At 37.4% G+C, this 21,354-nt stretch overlaps 1 protein-coding gene across 1 annotated transcript in view; it reads left to right on the top strand.

Moving 5' to 3' along the window:
• Positions 1-3,481: 3,481 nt before the first annotated feature.
• LOC109427532 (uncharacterized) overlaps positions 3,482-21,354 on the top strand; it is a 29,675-nt gene continuing 11,802 nt past the window's right edge. Inside the window, exons 1-2 of the mRNA XM_019703085.3 lie at positions 3,482-4,060; positions 4,760-5,066. Coding sequence (XP_019558630.3) covers positions 4,896-5,066 — 171 coding nt within the window. The 5' untranslated portion in view covers positions 3,482-4,060; positions 4,760-4,895. The remainder of the gene's footprint in view (positions 4,061-4,759; positions 5,067-21,354) is intronic.

Raw genomic sequence — 21,354 nt, 5'->3', positions numbered from 1 at the left:
AAATTCTTTCAAGAGGTCCTTCTGGACTTCTTCGAGCAGTTTCTTCGGACCTTCTAATGGGATTTTTTAAGATACCTCCTATAGATTTCCCCAGGAGCTCCAGATGATTCCATCCGGAGTCCTTCCTGACATTCCTCCAGATTTTTTTTCTGAGAGAGAGACCAGAAGCTACATTTGGGATTCCCAAATGGATTCCTTCTCACATTCCTATAGAATTTTCTTCTAGAATTCCTCCATGAGTTCCCTTCTTCAGATATTCCTCGAGAAGCTCTTTCTAGAATTTCTCCAGAAGTACCTTCTAGGACTGATCCAAGTGTTCCTTTACGGGAAGGTATTCCTAGAGGTATTCCGGAGCTAATGGAGGAATCCCAGAAAGAATTTTTAGGGAAATCTCAGAGGGGATTCTAGTATCAAACACGAAGCAAAATCCTGGAGGAATCTCTGAACGAATTCCTCGAGGATTCTTGGAAGTTCTGGAAGTATTTCAGAAGGAACTCTTGGGTTTAAAGTGTAGAATTAGGGTTATGTTAAAATACACATAAATAAAAACAAAAAAAGAAACTCTTCGAGAAATCCCTGAATGGAATGCCAGAAATCCTGTGGAATCCCAGAAAGAATCTTGGAGGAATCTCAGGAAGAATTTCTGGAAGAATCTCAGACGAAATGTTTAGAGGCTTCTCGGAAATAATTGCACGTTCCTAGAGGAATCCCGGATATGATCCATGAAGAATCCCGGAAAAAAATTGCTGGAGAACTGTGAAATAAATTCTCGGAGTCCCAGAATGTATTCCTGAAGAAATTTTCAGCGGGATCCTGGAGGAATCCCAGCAGGAGATGCTGGGTAAACCCACCACCCCACCTGTTAATTTTAAATTGTAACGCTAAACCCACATTTTGAAATCAATCACACTACTTCATCTTGAGTCAATAAAGGGATGGGAAATGTCATTTTGTTATTTTCTAATTTCTCTGTCCCCAACCAGAAATATTTATCGACGACATCAATGATTTTCCATGACCAACCAACCAACACTATGGATTGGTGATGTAAACGGATGGAAATCTACAGTGGAAGTCTTCGAAATTTAAAAATCTCATACATTTTTTTTTCATGAAACTCAGTGACATTTCCCACCTCTGTTGAAGAATAGAAACAACGGTCGAGTTTTTAACACATCCCAAAATAAAATTGGAAAATTGATTTCAACCATAATTGTAATACTCACAAGGAAAGTGCCACCATAGCACCACATTCTTCCGAATTCTGGATTCCGTCGCGCCACACACGACGCATTTGTTTTCCTTCGTGATCTGGTAGTACCGATCCACCTCACCCACCGCGCGGCCCTTTGGTTCGGCTGATCAGTTACGATTTCCGCCAGCTCTTTATTGATGTACCATTTGGCTTTCTTGCATTCGCAGGTGCTGCTCAGCAGTTCGCCCCCTAGGCCTGCATGAGATAGTTGTGCAGCTGTTTGGCACGGGTCGCTATCGCGCGTTTGGCGTCGATGGACACATCCAGCATATTCTTTTTGCCCTGGTTCTTCGGATTGCCACTTCCCACGAATGTGTCGCGGAACCGCTGGTTGAAGAAACATTCCAGCTCGCCAATGGTCGTTGTGAGTCTGGTTTTTTGGCTAGTAAATATTGAGCTTATTGGTAATTTCATGTATCCCCGAATGGCTAACGGTGACAACTTTTTCTAGCATCAATCGCTAATTCGATTGAATAGGGATTGGGCTTGATACTCACCGCGGAACAGCCTTTTTGGCAAACGTCCGAAACATCTTCACCCGAGGGGGCGGTCCAGAATGTCGAATTGTTTAAAAATCCATATTCACTAAAATTGATGTGGTCAGGGCGTTAACAGTGTGCACCCAAAATAACCAAAATTGGTATTTTATTATATTTTGCATCCTGAAAAAAAATTTTTTTTTTTTTTGAACTGAAGAGCTGGTTACTCAGTGAGTAACTTGGAGTAACCACGATGACACCACTGTTCACCGTCACATACACTGAAAGACGGCTTGCGGTTGAAATTACTATTCTGAGGGTCAATTTAAATACACAACACCACTAAATCTGTGCAGACTGATTTCGTTTCATTTCAACAGATTAATGTTTTCAATTTTACCATGGACTTGATTTACAATTTAAAAAAGTTTCTGTTGGCAACCGGATTCGAACCAAGAACCTTGAGATCACCTGGCTCGCATGCTACCACTCGGCTATCGAACCGTTTATATGAGAGGAAACAAAACGCACCCTAGAAGCGTTTATGACTCGATGATCACGTTTTGCCATGGTAAATTTAAAAGCATTTTTATGTTGGTCATTACCGCAAGCCGTCTTCCAGTGTAGATTCAATTTTTTGCAATTTCTCATCGTAATACCCTCCTAACAAAAGTAGCTGCATAAGAGCTTATGGAGCAAACGCCTTTGGATGAAAGGTCAAAAAACTCTTATGCAGCGAAAATGTTAGTTGGGTAGGCATTTTTTCCTCACGCAAATCTGCCAGGAAAAAGCCTACTTTCCCACACCAAATTAGGAAGTGCTGTAATGGTCCATTACAGCACTGATTTGCGTTGCGTAATAAATCATTACAACATTGTTTTCAGTTTTGATCAACTTCTTGATGCTTTCTGGAATCAGTTTTGAAAAATTGCGACAACTGCACATTATAACCTGCTATGATCAGACTTTCTCTTACATGGCTGTTAACATCAGTGTGCAGTATGATGAATAAGTTTTGTTAAAAACTTTCCTCTAGCGGTAATTTATGAAATTACAAAAAAAAAACGTTGTACGCAACACGGTGCAGAATTCGATTTTCACAGCACTCGTGCAGTAAAAATCTTCATTCTGCACCTTGTTGCATAAACTACAAAACTTAACATGGTCACGAGCGGTTATTTTCAACTTTATCGCAAACCCTATCCTTCACACAAAAAGCTCGGCGCCATAACTGACAACACAACCCCTCGTATGACCGGATGATAGTAACGCGTAAGCTTCATTCCCAAAAGCACGAAGCCTACCCTAACATCTCCATTCTTGGCCGTGGTGTCTATGGCTCCTTCGATTATTGGCGTTCCCGTTTTTGACGGTTCGCTTTTCCCGCACGGTGCGGCGGTTCGCATTCCTTCACATCGCATCGCTGTGCTGGACCGCGTGTTCACGAACACTATCGAAAATTGGGGGACCACGCGGAACAGGTTACTCCGGGAGTGGAAATTCCGCGCATAACGCCCGCTATCAGGTAACGTGCGGTATCCGGAGTGCGGCCATAAAAAACCAAAACAAAACTCGGGAGGTGTGGGGTGACCTGCGTTACCTTCTGCGTGTTGGAAAAGAATTGCAGGAAAAATGATGGATTTTCTTAAATGTTTCTCGAAATAACTTAAAAACCGATGTTTTAGAATTCTATGAACAAACACCCAGATTTCAAATCTTTTCAAAATTCCACCAAAACCAAAAACGACCAAGTGCGCAGAATCGGAACCACTCGTCAAGAGGAATCCGAGCGAGTTGTTGCATATCGGCAGGCAGCCGAGAAGAAAAGTCTCTGGCAAAACCAACTCTTCCATGAGATTTTCCGAACGATGGCTGTTGTTTCCACTTTTACAAGACAAAACTGTCAAAAATCATACAAAATCTTCTAAATTGTAGCTTAATTTTACACTAGTTTTACAGTGCAGTAGTTAAACCGTGCAACGGTGTTGATAGTGTCACAGAAATTTAGGCGTAAATGTTAGATTTGTGGAGAAGAAAATTGTACCAAGATCAATCGCTACTGTTAAGGGATAAGACGGAAAAATCTACTTTTCCGTAGTTTCCGCATGTTTTAGGCGTAAAGTGTTTTTGGAATTATCTTCCACTTCAAGGCACATAGTGATTTTTCGTGCACCAAGTTACTATCAATCAAGGATCGAAGCTCATGAAGCCCAGCAAAAAACCCCAGAAATCGATTGCTGGTTTGTTGTTTTTGCATGGATCACATCGATAAGGAGGAACAACACAACCAGAGAAAAAAACGCGAGTCAAGGATGAAACTTTGCAGGTAGGGTTTAACAAGTGCTTGATGAAGTGATTTTTCCCATATTCATAACCCTTTGCGAAGCGAAGCAACGAACCCCACCTTCGGTTCTACCCCGGAACTCTCACCACTCTTGCCTGACAGTAGGCAACATGCACGACACCAGTGATGGAATTCGCAGAACGCCTATTGAAAAAAGCTGTGCCCTCTCCAATGCTGGGAAAACGAATCAAGCAAAAAGACCCCGCCTTCGGGACCCACCCACCGCGCGCCACCTGGACGTGGTTTCACTGTTTTAGCCTTGATGGCTGCAAAAACGAATCCTCTCTCCGTACACCGCCGTCGTTCCATGTGGGGCTCGTCGTCGTTGTCGGGGATGGGAATCAACAGAGATCAACAAATGTGACGTGATAAGAGAGAGGCTTCCTGATTAACTCCTATTCAGTGTCAATCAATCCCACTGCCGCCACCACCGCCGGTAGCAGAAGCCGAGATAAGGATAGAATTTTGATGGAAATCGAGTTAAAGCGCCTGGATGTAGACATCGGGAAATGGAACGTGTCGTTTGCACAATGGCGGACCATGGAGTGGGGTGGGGTTGATTCGTTCGCTTCGTTGAGTGCCATTCGCTCAACCACCTGTAGCGATGTTTTTTGCTAATGATGATTCTTTCCTTTTTCCGGTCGTCTGCTGTCGTTGTCGTCGTCGTCGTCGCTGCGGTAGAATTGATAGCAAACGAGGAATTGTTGCAGCATTGTTCCCCCTTCAGAGCAGAGGCGCATTTAGATTGCAGTTAGGAGCAACCCGTTGAAGTTGGTGCGTTTGGTTAGATTCGAACCCCTCCCGGAAACGACACACTATGGATGCCGGTGTGCTTATTGCCTGCCTGGCTTTGATGGGGACGTTGCTGATTGTGCTGATGCTGCTGTGTCGATTGGTTCAGCCGTACGACATTGCCTGGTTTCTGTCCAATCGGGAGGATAAACTCAACCTGTCCAAAATGAGGCTGTACAACGCAAATGGATATCTGGTAAGTGGGTAAGTGGTTGAGAGGTTACATGCCAAAACTACTTCACATGATGTGTAGTCATCACGACTACAAATTCTTTATTATTTCAAACGTCTCAACCGTTCTTTACTTCTTGAGAGTGTTGAGATATTCTTCAAGAAATCTTTCAAGAAGCAGTTTTAATATTAGGTGCGCAACTAAGTTCCCGCTGTTTAGCAAAAGATGGCGCCAGTAGTAAGTGCTGGTTGAATGTTGTATTTCTCAAGCGTCATAAACCAAGCTCAGACATATGGTAAACGAAGCGCTTTGTCAAATCAGTCAAATCAGCGATTGAAGATGTCTGGATTCGTGCCAAATAATCGTCATTTGCGGGAAGTGTTGATTTTCTTCTTCCATTCGAAGAAAACGGCGGCTGAAGCACATCGAGAGCTCCAGAAAGTGTACGGTGATGCTGCTCTGAGTGAAACAACGTGTCGTGATTGGTTTCGTTGCTTCAAAAATGGTGATTTTAGTGTTGATGATCGTCCACGTGAAGGAAGGCCGAAAAACTTCGAAGACTTTGAATTGGAGGCATTGCTCGATGAGGATCCGTGTCAAACGCAAAATGAGCTTGGTTCAGGATTAGGAGTTTCCCGCCAAGCCGTTTCTAAGCGATTGCATGCTTTAGGAATGGTTCAAAAGCAAGGAACTTGGGTGCCTTACGATCTGAAGCCAAGAGATGTTGAGCGTCGTTTTTTCGTCTGTGAACTACTGCTCCAGCGGCAAAAAAGGAAGAGTTTTCTACATCGCGTTGTAACAGGTGATGAAAAATGGATTCATCACAGTAACCAAAAACGGAAACATGCATGGGGACTGCCCGGGCATGCCTCAACATCGTCGCCAAGATCGAATATTCACGCTTCGAAGGTTATGCTGTGTATTTGGTGGGACCAAGTTGGTGTTATTTATTATGAGCTGTTGAAACCAAACGAAACCATTACCGGGGAACGGTATCGAACTCAATTGATCCGATTGAGCCGAGCACTGCACGAAAAAAGACCACAATACGAGCACAGACACGAAAAGGTGATTCTTCAGCATGACAACGCTCGACCTCACGTTGCGAAACCCGTGAAAACCTACTTGGAAACGCTCCAATGGGAAGTCCTACCCCACCCGCCATATTCTCCTGATATTGCACCGTCCGATTATTACTTGTTCCGTTCGATGGCACATAATCTCACTTTTCAGCTGTTCCACTCATATGATGACATCTAAAAATGGTTTGATTCCTGGATAGCATCAAAAGACGAACAGTTCTATCGAAATGATATTCACGTTCTACCAGAAAGATGGGAAAAAGTCGTAGCTAATGATGGGCAAAACTTTGAATAATTCGTTTGTAACCTTTGTTTTTGTCGTGACCCAGTGGATTATCACGAAATACGGCGGAATCAATTATTCTGGGGGAGGGTTTGCGTCCGGATTGAAAAAGAGAACGCTTTTCTTGAATCTTTTCAAAATGTATTTTCTCCGTCTATCTCCTACAATTTCTGTCACAAAACTGTCTATTATTTTCTCTGCTGAAAATCACCGCCTGCTAATTGTTCTAACTATCCATACTTTGTGTTCCTTTCATAGTTGCCATCCTAAACATTATTTTTTTAACATCACTATCAATCTCATTCTCTACAGTTTTCATAATAAGTTTCTTTTTCACCAAAAAACAGCGAGAACTTAGTTGCGCACCTAATAGAATTTTCAAGAATTTTTAAAAAATGTACAAAATTACATCAGAAACATTTTTTAACCCTCTGGAACATCGAAAATTATGATCTAAAAACAGAATCCCCAGCTAACACGAAGTCTTATATGATGTTGAATAGAACGCTTTAGTGGAGGCCATGCGTACCTGCTCCCATTTAAGGTTGAAGGATTCGTCATTGATATCATCGTAATCATTGAAATTCAAAAAGCAGTTTTCTCGTTCAAAACACAAATGTTCGTTATGAAAATGTATTCACCGCGTATCAGATGGAAAATGGAATGCAGTGAATACATTTTCATAATGAATATTTGTGTTGTGCACGAGAAAACTGCTTTCGAAATTTCAATGGTGACGATAATATCAATGACGAATCCTTCAACCTTAACCGCGTGTAAAGTATATGCATATCGCCTCCACTTTAGCATCCTATTGAACATCATATGCGATCGTGTGTTGACTGGGTCAATCAAGAGTGCGACCATTCATTTGCAAAGATTTACATTCATTTGCTATTATCTCAGTTCAGAAGCATGCTATCGAAAAATAATGTATGGATGAACTACAAGGTTAAATTGTAGTTTTATCTGAAAGCTTGCCGAATAACATTGGGGTCGCAAACGTATACCAAAGACGTGAGCGGGCTGTGAAGGCAACTCTCCACGCGGTGAATTTAAATTACATTCACGCTGTGGAAAGTTGCCTTCACAGCTCGCTCACGACTTCAGTTTAAGTGAAGTTTACTGGAGTCTCAGGGAAGGTTATTTGAGTTTTTCAGGCGATTTAAGGCGTTCCAGTGCGTTCCTAGAGACCTGAACGGTTATTTTTATTGATATAACGCTCCAAGTGAAGCAGAGCCTGTATCTCAATATGAAGAAAACCTAAAAACGACTCTCTGGAGAAATTCCTGTAGAAATCATAGAAGGAATTTCAGAGCAATTCCTGGAAAAATTATAATACTTCTCCAGAAATTACTGCTGGAAGACCCCATTCAATTACAGCTGAGATCCCTTCGTACAAAAATTTCTGCTGTGATTACTCTAGATATTTTTATTTAATATTCAAAATTTCCTTTGAATCCTTCAGGGATTTCTACGAGTATTCTTCCCGAAACTTTTCTTAGTGTTTATCCAGTAATTCCTGCCGGAAATCCACTTGAGATTCCTTCAAGATTTCTTGCTGGAATTACTCAAGGAATACTCAAGGAATATTCAAGAATTTCTGGTAGAATTCACCAGTTAGTCTTGTTGGAATTCCTCAATCAATTCCTGCTGGTTATCATCCAGGAATTCGTGGTGGACTCCTAAGTGCAAGTACTGAAGAAATCTCAGCCGATATTGTTCGATAAATTCCAACAACAATTCTCAATATGAAGTAAGAAAAATCTTAGTAGGAATTTGAGCTGATATTCCAAGAGGAATTCCAAAAGGAATCTCTGCAGAAATCACAAAGGGATTTTCTATTGGAATCCTTGGTGGAATTACAGTCAAGATTTGTACAGGAACCCTTCTAGAGAAATCCCATCAAAATTTGGTAAAGGAATTGCAAGAGGATTTCTCCACAGACTTTTCCTTGGATTCCTCCAACAGTTCCTCTTGGCATTTCTCTGCGGATGTCTCCAAGAGTTGCGTCAGGAACTTCTTAAAAAATACTTCAGCGATTTTTCAAAAGACTCCACAAATTCTACTTCATGTTTCCCCAAAAATGCCAGCTGGGTATTCTCCAGGATATTCCCAAGTAACAATTATACTTTTGTGGCAATCCTGAAGTAATTTCTAAGATTGAATAATAAAACTTAGCTATAAAGCTCTTTGTTCTGCAAATTCGAGATAAAATAGGTATAAACTATCCATAAGACTAATCTGGCCCACTCTTCAGGAGATCTTCAAGACTGGTTTTGAAGACTGCTTTGAAACTAGTTGTATTTATGTACTAACACTGATGATTGGTTATAAGAACTTCATAAAACTTTAACAAGAATAGCTTGAAGCATGTTGATCTTTTAGCTGTCTTTCTCAAAAATGCTAATAGTGCATGATAAATGAAATCTTTTACCTCAGCTTTATGCAGATGCGAACTAGTTTTGTTTCATGGATGAAATGTTAATTGAACTGCGAATTAATTTTCATCAAATTGAAATGGCTAATGCATCAAAATTGCCTGACAGATCATTGATGACAGGGAATCAAAATTTTCCGTGCCATACCCACTTTGTCGTTGATATGCCACCCAAAACATATGAAAATAACGAAGCGCCTCAAAAATAATATCATTCATTAATATACGAAGACATAAATTTCCTGTAAAAACAAAAGGCTACGCCACTTTTTCAATTCTTTCTAAACATGGTTGCCGTTCCAGGCGAACAAAACTCATGTAGCCGCCATCAATTGTTATTACCTTTAATCCAAACCACCTCAAAACAATGATGGAACCAAGTCACCTTGCATGAAATCTACAGCATTTATTGAAGATTGTTTTTACTAGTGATGATCTTAAGGCAGATTTGTTCGTCTTAAATGAAACTTATTCGTTTCATTCAAGAGTAACAGCCTTTGACAATTGTTTGTTTACCTTTTTGGAGCTAGAAAGTTATTTCTGTGCATTTTGCTTCAGGAACTGCCAATTCTATTATAATTTCGTCTATTTAATAAGTGCATTTCTAAAACTTACTAGTACATATTACACACTATTTAGCATACGCACGAGAAGAGTCACAGTAAGTACCCATTTTAGTTTCGATTCAAGCTGCTGTGGCCTGTGTGAGTAACTGGCTGAAGGTTGGACGACCTCAGCAAGCTACTCGCATTTTTGATTGGCTATAAAATGAATATTTCGTCGATATGATTACTTTTGAGCACCAAAACGGCTAAATTAACAGTGAGCAAAAATGTTTGAGTGTTTATATTTGCATAAGAAAGCCAATTTATTGCATACTTTATTAATTGAATTAATAAGATTTTATTACTCCGCTTAGTTCTTGTTCCAGACTAGTGGCTCTAGCTCAAGAATTGAAAGCTTTAAGAAGTTTTTAAAGGAGAATAACTCAGATGAATTGTACTTGAATAAACGAAGCATATACTTTTAATAAAGTTTGTTGATGTTATGTGTTGAAAATAACTTCAAATACGTCTTCAAACTCATAATAAGATCAAATGCCTTAGGGAATCAAGTTGTTTTATGCGGAGTTTTCAAAATTAACTTGAAGAAAACTTAAAAACCGCATACGAACGGAGATTATTTTCTCTTGATAAAAACAACTATAAATGTTTCATGAATTCTTCATGCTATGATAAAGCTTCCATAAAAGTAAACAAATCTAAATGGAATTTAAATTGTTACTTGGGTTATCATGCCATTCCTTCAGTTACACTTCTAAAATTTTAATTCAAAACTTCATAGCACCAAACATACTACAAGGAATGCATCTTCAAAAACTAAGTTAAAAATCTAGAAGCAATCCAACTAGAAGTATTGCGTATGACCATGAGAAAGGATCTATAAATGTTCTTGAAATCAGTTTTCCAGGAATTCCATTGAAAACGTTGCAATGATTTCAAAGAAACCTGCTTCCAATTTCATGAGTTGTCCACAAAACCAAGAAGAAATTCACTCAAAACCTTGTCGGAAATACAGTCAGGTCTTTTTTGCAACTCCATACAAAAAAAATCATCGTCTTATTTTTGCATGATTCGTCGAGAAATGATTTTTACGCGGTTTTTTGAATTTTGATCTGAGTTTTATTTTTACGCGGTACGTATCCCCCGCGTAAAAAAAACCTGATTGTATGCCCATGTTATGGAAGTGAAGCTTTGAATGATATTATAGGGATTTTTGGCATATATTTGTCCAGAAAATCGGGAATGGTATTGAAAAATCGTCTTTCATAAACCACGGAAATTATTATACAAGGATCATCGCAGGACTTCGCTGAAGTTTAGGAATTTGTCAAAATCTTATAATCAATGTGACAAGAATTTCACAATGAGTCTGTAGGATCTCATCCAAAAATTTCCAGAAATATCCTCAGTCAGAATATTCTAAGTAGAATAACACTATCATTCGAATAAAGCTTCGACACTACACCGACTCCGGATAATGGTATCCGACCTGTATCACCCTATTCGTTTCCAAAACTTCCCGGATGCCATCTAGAACATATCCGGTGTAGTGAGGTTGTTTCCAAGGGGCCATTTCAGCCTAGAATGGCTATTTTCCTTCATGTTTCGACAAATCATGAAGTTTGGGGGTGTCGCACGATTAATTTGCTTTGATTTGGTCGCTTTGACTACTTTCGTGGGAGCAGTGGAAGAGGGGGGGCAGGGCCCACATTTTAAGGGCCCCCACAAAATTTCACCTCACGAAAAAAATGTGAAGCAATTAAAAGAGTAGTGCAAGCTACTCCTCTCGATTTGATTTTTGTTCTAAGAACTGAAGTAGGCACTGCAACTATTTGTAAAGCTATTTATGGAATTTCAATATTTTCCTGAAAAACTGATTGACATTTATTTTTATTTGAGCAATTCCTCCAACAGAATTCTTCGAAGAAATAATTGTTTTTTTTTTTATTTATAAGTATTTTTGGATCTCTTTAGTTTGATTTTACTAAGAGAGATTACAAGTTATTCAAATCCGAGAACACCAAAAGTGTTGAAACATTTTTAGAGGACATGTAGCTTGAATTTAAGGCAGATTATTTTGAAGAGATTCAGTCCGAATTTCTTGAGTTGAGAGATTTGCTTACTGAAATAAGGGTGAGTCCATGACAAATCGTTAGATTCCTGACCAAAAATTTGTCCGGGTTTTACGCTAAAGATTTTCAAGATATTTAATAGAAAATTTTAAATGAAATTAAGTCAAAAATTCTCTCAGGAACTTATCATGGATTCCCACTGAAATTTCTTCAACATATTCTTATTAGAATTACCTCTTGAATTTCCTCTTTGATTTAAGAGCTTTGTGGAAATTTTTCTGGGAGGTCGCCAGATCCTTCCCTAGCTGTCGCGCTAGAACAAGTTTTTGTTAAGTGTTCATTCTTTTTGGTCATAGAACATCAAATACTCCAGAGATTGCAGTAGGGATCCCCTAGAAACTCTCTTTCGACTTCGCAAAATTTGCAGCACAATCAAAAGGAAATTCCACTTCAAACTTCTCGGAAATTTCAGCAATACAGGGGATAGACAAAATAATCGGGACAGGCAAAATTTTCCCTTCTTAAAAAAATTTCAAATAGCTGTATCTTTTCAAAAAGTGCATCAAATATTCATAAATTTTCACTGTAAGTTGATCAACTAGTTGTGTATCGGTGGACAAAATTTGAAAAAGGTCGGACTATTCTGCATGAAGTTATAAAGATTCTAGGAAAAGTTATAATTATCCGATAGCCACCTTTGAGCTGTCATATCTCCGAATTCAATGAACCGAATGCAATGAAATTTTGACCATTTATGCCTTATATAATAAGCTTTGAAAAACTTTTGACTTAACTTTTCCATTAGCATCAAACGCGTTTGATCGCCTTCCAGGTAGCATTGTTCTTCCTCTACAAGTGGTTGAGGAAGCGTTGCCTGTACGATAGGCAAACAGTTTCAAACAATAAACAAATCGCTTTCGCTCTTCGTACATATGTACAACAGAGATGGTTATATTTGCGGTTTAGGGGAAGATGATATAGATCGATGAGATTAGAATTGAACCTTATGACAACTAAGTTGCCGGGTCATTGATTGGCTTAGTTGGTAAAGCACTTGTCTAGCGAATAAGGGTCGTGAGTTCAAATCTCACCTGAGCTGTGGATTTTTTCCCAATTTAACCAATAATTTACCCATCTGTACATATGTACGTTGAGTTATTTGAATTACAAAATATATGATTTTCCGTTCATTGCGTAAACTGATACCACACCACCCTGATCCATGCATCAATAATGTTCACGTTGAAAAAGTTTCATCTTTCAAATATTTGGGATTACACTTAGATTCTTTTCTTTCTTGGGATACTCACATAAAACAAGTTTCTAAAAAAGTTTCAACATTGTGTGGTTTAATGAAAAGAGTTCGGTCCTTCGTGCATAAAGAAGCATTACTGAAATTTTACTATGCTTGCATACATTCTATCTTACAGTATCTAATCATAGTGTGGGGCCACGCTGCTAAATCAAAAATCAAAAAAAATCCAAGTGTACAGAATAGATGTATAAAAGTTATTTTCAATTTACCCCCCTTATTTCCGACAAACACGCTTTACACTTATTTGGGTCATAAAATTATTCCAATTCTTGGTTTACGTGATTCTCAAACAATTATGTTTGTTCACAATATTTTGAATAATCGTAACTTTCGTCACAACATCGCATTTCCAAACAGAGCTAATCTTCGTACCACAAGACATGCACATGAACTTTTGAGAAACAGAGCGAACACGAACTTGGGTCTAGTCTACATCTCAAACTATGGTCCTTAAAAGTTTAATTCACTTCCTATCAGTATAAAAGGTATTACAAGTACAAGACTCTTCAAAAGCAAGCTGAAGCAACATTTACTACGGAATGTAACCGAATACATCGTTTAGAGTGTCAACCATTTCTTTTCATAAATGCGTGGATTTTTTCTGACTCCTGCTAGTTTTTTTGCCTGCTTTTTTATTTGATTTGTAGTTATAACATTAGAGTTCATGTAAAAAGCCACAACCATTATCACATTGTTTATAGTTTATTAGTTCGTTTATTTTTTTTTAAATTTAGTTTAATATGTGAATCCCTTCAAAGGAACAAAGTTCCACTGGGAATTCACACTATTTGTTTTTGTTGCTTAATATCTCCGCGTTTATTTTGTATATTATTTTAGTAAGTGTTCATTACCAGAGGGCTCTCTGTGTGAGCTCTTTGGTGTGGGGGTGAGCGGAGGATACACATAAAAAAAATGCATTCATGTGTCAATTTTTGACCGGTCATGACCCCACCGGAATCTGGTATAACTCCGGAACGGATGGGTGAACCGGTTCCGTATGGTCCTTGAAAATTTGGACAAATCTGGACCGAATGCCATTGACTTTAAAAAAAATCGGTTGGGAAATGCCTTTTTCATAGCTGATTAAAGATCATCCAAAATAGATGTTGGGTACGCGAAGGTTAAGCTAATTTGAAATGTTTCACCCGGGGTCGGCCTTTTTGTGAGTCTTTCTGAAATTTTGTTAACGTGGTTCGCCCTCCCCCCAAGTGAGTCCGTTGTTGACATCGAATCAAGGCTCGGCCCTTTTTGAGAGAGATGGCCTACCAATGTAAACAAAATTTTACCGTTATTGGCCCATTTGGAGCACGGGCTTATGAATGATTGGGAAAAAACAGGGATAGGCCGTTTTGAAAGTGGGGTTTATTCTGATAAGGTTAACGATTAGGTGGGTGATCTTTGCACAGTAGGTTACCAGGTTACTGTTAGGGGATGCTATGGAATGGTATCAAAATCGATTTGTTCACATTTTAGAGATAGGCCCTTTCCAAATGTAACGCGAGATTTGTCGATTTTGAGCTGAGCATATCAAAAACTTCTTCAGATTTTAAGCTTGAAATTCATTTCACAATTCCTTCGGTATATTCTTTGAGAACTGTTTCACCTTTTTTGACGATTTCTCCAACAATTTCTTTAAAAATTCAGAAATTCTCAAATGGGCTTACTCAAAAAATATGCGATTTCCAAAAGAGTAGTCAAAGAAATATAAAAATGGAATTGTAGAGCCCATTTGCAATGGAATTCTCGAAGGGATTCTCCAACGGAAACCATAAGAAATTTCAGTTAAACTTCCTGAGAAATTTCTAAGCCTATTGGCAGATAAGCTTCTATCAAAATTGCCTAAAAAATTTCCAAACAGTTGCTAAAGATATTCCTATAAGAATTTCCAAATGAATTCCTGAAGATAAACACTTTTCAAAAAAAAAAAAAATGGTCAAATCCAATTTCTAAATTTCTAAATTTCCGAAAGTATTTACAAAAAAATTGAAGGAATTCTTAAACAATATGCCGAAGAAGTATTGGAAGAAATTTTCATAACAATTTTTAGAAGAGTTTCTTCAGGAATTACCGAACGATTTTCAAAGACCATGCCCGAGAAATTTTAAAAGAAATTGTTGAAGAAACCATCAAAGAAATTTCTCAAGGAATTTTAGAACTAAATTTCCAAGTAAAGTCTGAAAGAATGTTCGAAAGGATTCTGTAATGATTGCCCAATTTTTTTTATTATTTTTTTTTTTGCGAAGTAACTCTTAAAGGAATTGCCGAAGGAGTTCTCAAAATAATAACTAAATAGGTCTCTAAAAGATTTGCTTAAGAAACCTACAAAGGAAATGTATAACTCCAGAAAAAAAAATGTCAAATAATCTCCTGAAGCAATTGCCGAAAAAGTCTCCAAAGTAGTTACCGATGAGAATTTCATAAAATGTTTTGTGACAAATTCCAAACATATTACCGGAGAAATTATCAAAAAAATGCCGAAAGCAATTGCCGAAGAAATTTGCCTCCAAATAAATACTAAGGGAATTCCAAAAGCAATCTAAATTGACAAACAAATTGCAAAACAATTTTCAAATAAATGGCCGGGAATATATTCTCTGAGGAATTTCCGTAAGAATATTTTATCGGAAACAGAAATATCTTGTTCTCACCAAAGTCTACGCTCCATACAAATTTCAATTTTTTTGTTTAAACAAGTCTACCAGGGGAATCTTGGGGACCAAATCTTGGTCTCCGTGGTTTATGAACCTGTCTTCTACAATTGGTTCGTAAGTTAAGTACGAAAAATTGAAAATTTTGGACAGTCCATAAATGTTTCAAACATTAAAATTAAAAATTTTTAAACAATAAAAATACGCTGTAATTTTGTATACACCAAGGACAGCAGTTGTACCACAGACAAACAGACGTAACACCTTGAACGATTTTCATGGAAATCCATCGCCCAGTTCACACTACCATCACCTGGTGGAAAAGTTGCACGAAACACTGTGTTGTGCCATATCGTTAACAGAAGGCGCTAGTGTGAAATGTCAAACACATAGAAAAACGATGCGCGCGCCTCTGGTTGTGAAAGCCTCAACTATGAAAATTTAAAATGATCGTTAAAAGCGTGGTCGATGGAAATTTTGTAAGTGTTACGTCTGTTTGTCTGTGGTTGTACTATCAGATGTACCGGCAGACATCCCCAAGCACCCTCCCCTTTTTGGTGAGGTGTCGAAATACGGGGCATTTTTCGGAAATTTACTGTGAAGTTGTTAACCTTCATGACTTTCGTTGTTGAAAAAAATATGGGACAATTATGTCAGAATACATTTAAAGCCGCAAGACATAAGCGGACAGCTGTTTTCGTTTTGTTTGGATGTTCTACGATATCCAAACAGTAGCGGAGCCAGGATCCTGATAATGGGGGGGCAGCGATTATTTGGCGTATCCAGTGTTATAGTAATTTGGCGGCAAGAGACATATTAGAAGAGCTTAAATCATGGGAAAGTTAGTTAGTTAGGTAATTTATTTTCGACACTTTACACATAAGTGTGCAAAGGAATTCGGTTCATAATTTGGCGGTGGCACAATGTTGGTCATAGTCATTAGTTGGTACAAATTGTGCTTTTTTAATACTATCGCATCATGGTGGCGCTTACTTAAGACGTTTAACATTCCGACTTGTTTTTTTTTACATATCCAAAAATTAATCTCTGTGTGCTATAATGTTGATCAAAAGTTTCATAGACTATTTTGCGTAAACAGTAAACATTTTGCAATATCATATTTTTGCGTTTTAATAGACTGGCATTTGTTGATATTAAACCAAGTTTCGAAACTTTCCAAATTAATGTTATTTTCGATCGCGTCACTAAAATATTTTTTATTATATTCAACAATGTTTCATATCAGTGCATTCAGAAGATTTCATATTTCAATATGCAACTGGCAATTGGGTTGTTTAGTGAATAACATATTGCTATTTTCTATATTGCCATATCGAAAGAGCTCATTTTTCTGAGTATAACGTAATTTTATTGAGTTCCAATACCTTTGTTTTGATGGTTAAATTAACAAAACAATTTTAATTTCTGTGGATAGAATGACAGTTTAATCAATAAAATGATAGTTCAGCCCGAACAAAAAATTTTCTCCATACAAACGTTAAATGCATTTTAAAAATACTTCCCAGACTCCGAAAATTATAAAATTTTGGATTTCGACTATTTTTGGGTGGAGATTCCAATTCTAAAATAATCCGGATACCCCTGATGTACACAATTTAGTATATAAGAAACAAACATGGTTTGCATTACCAGTGGTGTCATAGAGTTTACACCAAGCTAATCACTGAGTAACCAGCTCTTAAGAAAAATAAAAAAAAATAGCCAAGAATGAAAATATGCTTCTTGTAAAATGTTAACCAATCCTGTCGTCCAAACATAATTTAACTCAAGATATATTTCGTTTGTTCTCTTATAAACATAAAAAGCCATTGTGGAGCAACTTCTCCATTTATCATTATCAATATTATCACTATACCTTACCTACTTCCTATTCAATGTTAGAAAGCCGCCTATACTTTTTTTTAATGAATGTTTCTTCCCTTCTTGTTGCTGCAAGCTAATCGCCTATTTGATTGATAATTCTGTGTCCACATGAGAAAAATTTCCTTTTTGATATTTTTTTTTGCGCCCCCATTTGGGAAAGAAAAAAATCCTTTGTGATTTTGGAAGAGCTGTGAATTTTCTCGAAATTTTGAGCGCCCTCATAAATTTAGGAAAAGTTACACGGTCATTTTTCAAAATATTTTGCTTTATTTTGCCCATATTGTAAGAAAAATCTTTTTTCCAGTATGAAGAAACATTTTATTCCGCCTTCTTGAATTTAATAAAATGATTTTTCGAACTATACTACGCCCTCACACACTTTGAGTAATTTTGATGTGAATAAATATTACAACTTTTGTGCCTCCATACGTTAAAGTATATTCTTTATGATATTGGAAATTGCTTCTCCTGAATATAAGAAAATCGCCTATTTGATAATTGATAATTTTTGCGCCCTCATATTTGCAAAACGAAAATCTCTGTGATATTGGGACTACTCCCTGAGTTTATTTCAAAAATTCGTCCTCCGATGCCTTCATAAATTCATCTAGATCCTCTCCTCTTCCTCTTCTTGGCGTAACGTCCTCACCGGGACAAAGCCTGCTTCTCAGCTTAGTGTTCTATGAGCACTTCCACAGTTATTAACTGAGAGCTTCCTCTGCCAATGACCATTTTGCATGTGTATATCGTGTGGCAGGCACGAAGATACTCTATGCCCAAGGAAGTCAAGGAAATTTCCTTTACGAAAAGATCCTGGACCGACCGGGAATCGAACCCGTCACCCTCAGCATGGTCATGCTGAATACCCGTGCGTTTACCGCCTCGGCTATATGGGCCCTTTCATCTAGATATTTCTTCAGAAATTCCCTCACGAATTCCTTTGAAAATGCTTTCTGGGATTCCTTCAATAATGGTTCCATGAAATCTATTAAGCAATCATTCGGAAATTTCTTTGGAAATTCAATTGGAAACTGCAAAAAATTCTTAACGGTTTATTTTAGAAAAAAAAACCTCCATAAACTTCATCAGAATTCCTTCAGAAATTTTTCGAGAGCTTTCTCCAGAAATTTCTCGAAGGATTCATTTAGAAAACCATTCACGAATTTCTTCAAAAATTCCTTCTTTGACTCCTTCTGAAAATTTTGCATGGTTTTCTTCAGAAATTCCTCCAGTGATTCCTTTAGAAAGTATTCCATGAAATCATAGGAAATTATGCCAGGGATTCCTTTTGAGATTTCTCTGAGAATTTCTTTAAGAATTATTTCAGGAATTCCTTTAGTAAATACATAAATTCATTCAGAAATTTCTCTGAAATTCCCAAAAGATTCATCCAAAAATTAAGAACTAAAAAAACAAAGAACTCTGCCATAAATCCTACCATGGATACCATTCGAAATTTTTCCATGGATTGCTCTAGAAAATCCTCTAATGATTTCTTTCAAAAAATCTTGCACGGATTCCTTCAGAAGGTTCTCCGGGGATTCTTTTAAAAAATCATCCATGAACTGCTACAGAAATTCCTCCAGAGCTCCATAAGCTTCCAAAAAAATGCTCCATGGATTCTTTTAAAAATCTCTCCTGAGATTTTTTCGGACAATCATCCACGGATTACTTCAAACATAGTTCAAGTAATTTCTTTCAGAAATTCCAAAGTTCAGAATTCCTCCAGAAATTTCACGAAGAATTTCTTCAGAACATCCTTCTGAGTTCCCTTTATTTTTTTTCCCGAGATTCATAATACATTTCCACCAAAGTTTCCTTTAGAATTTTTTCCAGGGATTCTTTCAGAAATCTCTCCAGAGATTTTTTTAGAACACCTTCTATAGATTCCTTACAAAATTGCACTATGGATATCTTCAGAAATTACTCCAGGATTCATTCATAAAAAATCAAAGGACCCTTTCAAAAATTGTTCTAGCTGAATGGATTCATTAAGAAATTTCTCCAGATATGCCCTTCAGATATGCCCTTAAAAATTTCTTCAGAAATTTATCCAAGAATTTGTTTAGGAAATTTCCCATGGATTCCTTCTGAAACTTCGCCTGGGATTACTTCAGATAGAAGACTTTAGAAAATCCTTTAGAAAATCCCTCTGAAGGAATCAGAAGTTTGTCCAGCGAATCCAGAAGTTTAATTTTTTTTTATTATTGAGAATTCCAGCCCTATGCTGGTTCATCTTCGCATTCTAAAGTTCTTTTAAAGATTGTTTCAGAAAATATTCCGGTGATTCCTACAGGAACTCATACAGGATTTCTTCACGAACTCCTCCAGAGATTTCCTCGGGAATTTCCCCAAGGATTCCATTGGAAACATCCGCAGTAAAGTCTCCAGAAATTACTTCAGGGGTTCATCCAGAAAAACGAACAAGAATTCCCGCAGAGATTCTTGCATCATTAACTCCAGTGATTCTAGCGGGAATTGATCCAGGGATTCCTGCAGAAATTCATACAGAGATTTTTGCGTTCCAGTATTCCTCTGTATATTTCTTCTGAAATTCTTCCAGCGTTTCCTCCAAGGATACCTTTAGAAAATTTTCCACGGATTCAGAAAATTTCCAGAAATATTTACTTGCCATTTCAACAGAAATTCAATTGGAAATTTTTCATGAGATTTTTCGGCTTTCTCCAGGAATATTAAAAAAAATCCTCCTGGTACTCTATTGAAGGATTTATTCACGAACTCTTCTAGAGTCTCTCAATAAATTCTTCTTGGAGTTCCACCAAGCGTTTTCCAGGAAGTTTTCCTTGTTATTCCTTCAGAAATTTCCCTCAGATATTCCTCCTGAGATTCATTCAGGACTTTTCCTGGAATTCCTTCAAAAACCTTCAGGGATTTTTACTGGAATTAGACTGGACATTTTTTCAAAAATTACTTCATGCATTCTCTTAGTAATTCCTCCATGGATTCCTTTTGAAATTTCTTCAGGGATTTTTTTTCGGAAATATCTCCAGAGACTCTTTCAGTTTTTTAAGGATTTCTTTAGGAATATCAGTAAAAGTTGTTCCTTGGATTTTTCTTCGTAAAATTCTCCTAGAAATACCTTTAAAAATCCTGCGGAAATTCCTCCAAGAGTTCCTTTAGCATATCCTTGAGAAATTCCTTCAGGAATTTCCAGAGATGTTTTTTCAGCTGTTCATCCAGAAATTTCACAAAAAAATACTGGAGGAGTTAGAATTTCTTAAGGAATCCCGCTTAAGGATTTTCTGAATCCATGAAAGAACTCCAGAAGATACCTGTGGATACCTAGAAGAAGTTTTAGAAAAAAAAATATGAAAGGACAAAAATTCCTGAAATAATCATTGGGGGACCTGAAGGAATTCCCTGAGATATCATTAAAGGAGTTCCTAAAAAAAGTCATGATAAACTTCTGGAGGGATTCTGGAAATAATTCCAAGGAAACACTCTTGGTGGAGTTTATGAAGAAATTTCTGAAGATATTTCTTAAGGAATTTCTGGAGGAGTTTCCTCCAAAAAGGAAATTTTTTATGGATTTCTGAAGAAATTTCTGAAGTAAATCCTGAAAGAACTTGTGGAAATACCTCAGGAGAAATGTTTTGAAGAATTTCTTGTACAATTTCTCTAGATATGTGTGAAAATCCTGCTGAAATTTTTGAACACAAAAGCTCTAGTGGAATTCTTCAAGGAATCGCTATGAAAATTTCTGAAGGTAAAGAATATTTTGAAGGAAACTCTAAAAAATGCCTGGAAGAACTGAAGAACCCTCTGCAGCTACTCCTAGAAATATTCCTTGAACAAATGCCAAGGAATAAAGCCCTGTAAAAACTCCTGAAGATTTCCTGAAGAAAGGTCTGAATAAATTCAAAAATGAATTTATGAAGCAGTCTTTGTATGAATACCTAAAGAAACTTTGGAGAAATCCCTCGAGGAACTGCTAGAAATATAACTCGTGGAGGAATTTTGGAAGAAATGCCTGAGGGAATCTCTGGAGCAATTCTTGATGGTAT

Source organism: Aedes albopictus, chromosome 1 (genome assembly GCF_035046485.1).
Source record: "Aedes albopictus strain Foshan chromosome 1, AalbF5, whole genome shotgun sequence".
Taxonomy (NCBI): Eukaryota; Metazoa; Arthropoda; class Insecta; order Diptera; family Culicidae; genus Aedes; species Aedes albopictus.
The sequence above is the reverse complement of the archived record's forward strand: the minus strand, read 5'-3'. Positions and strand labels throughout refer to the sequence as shown.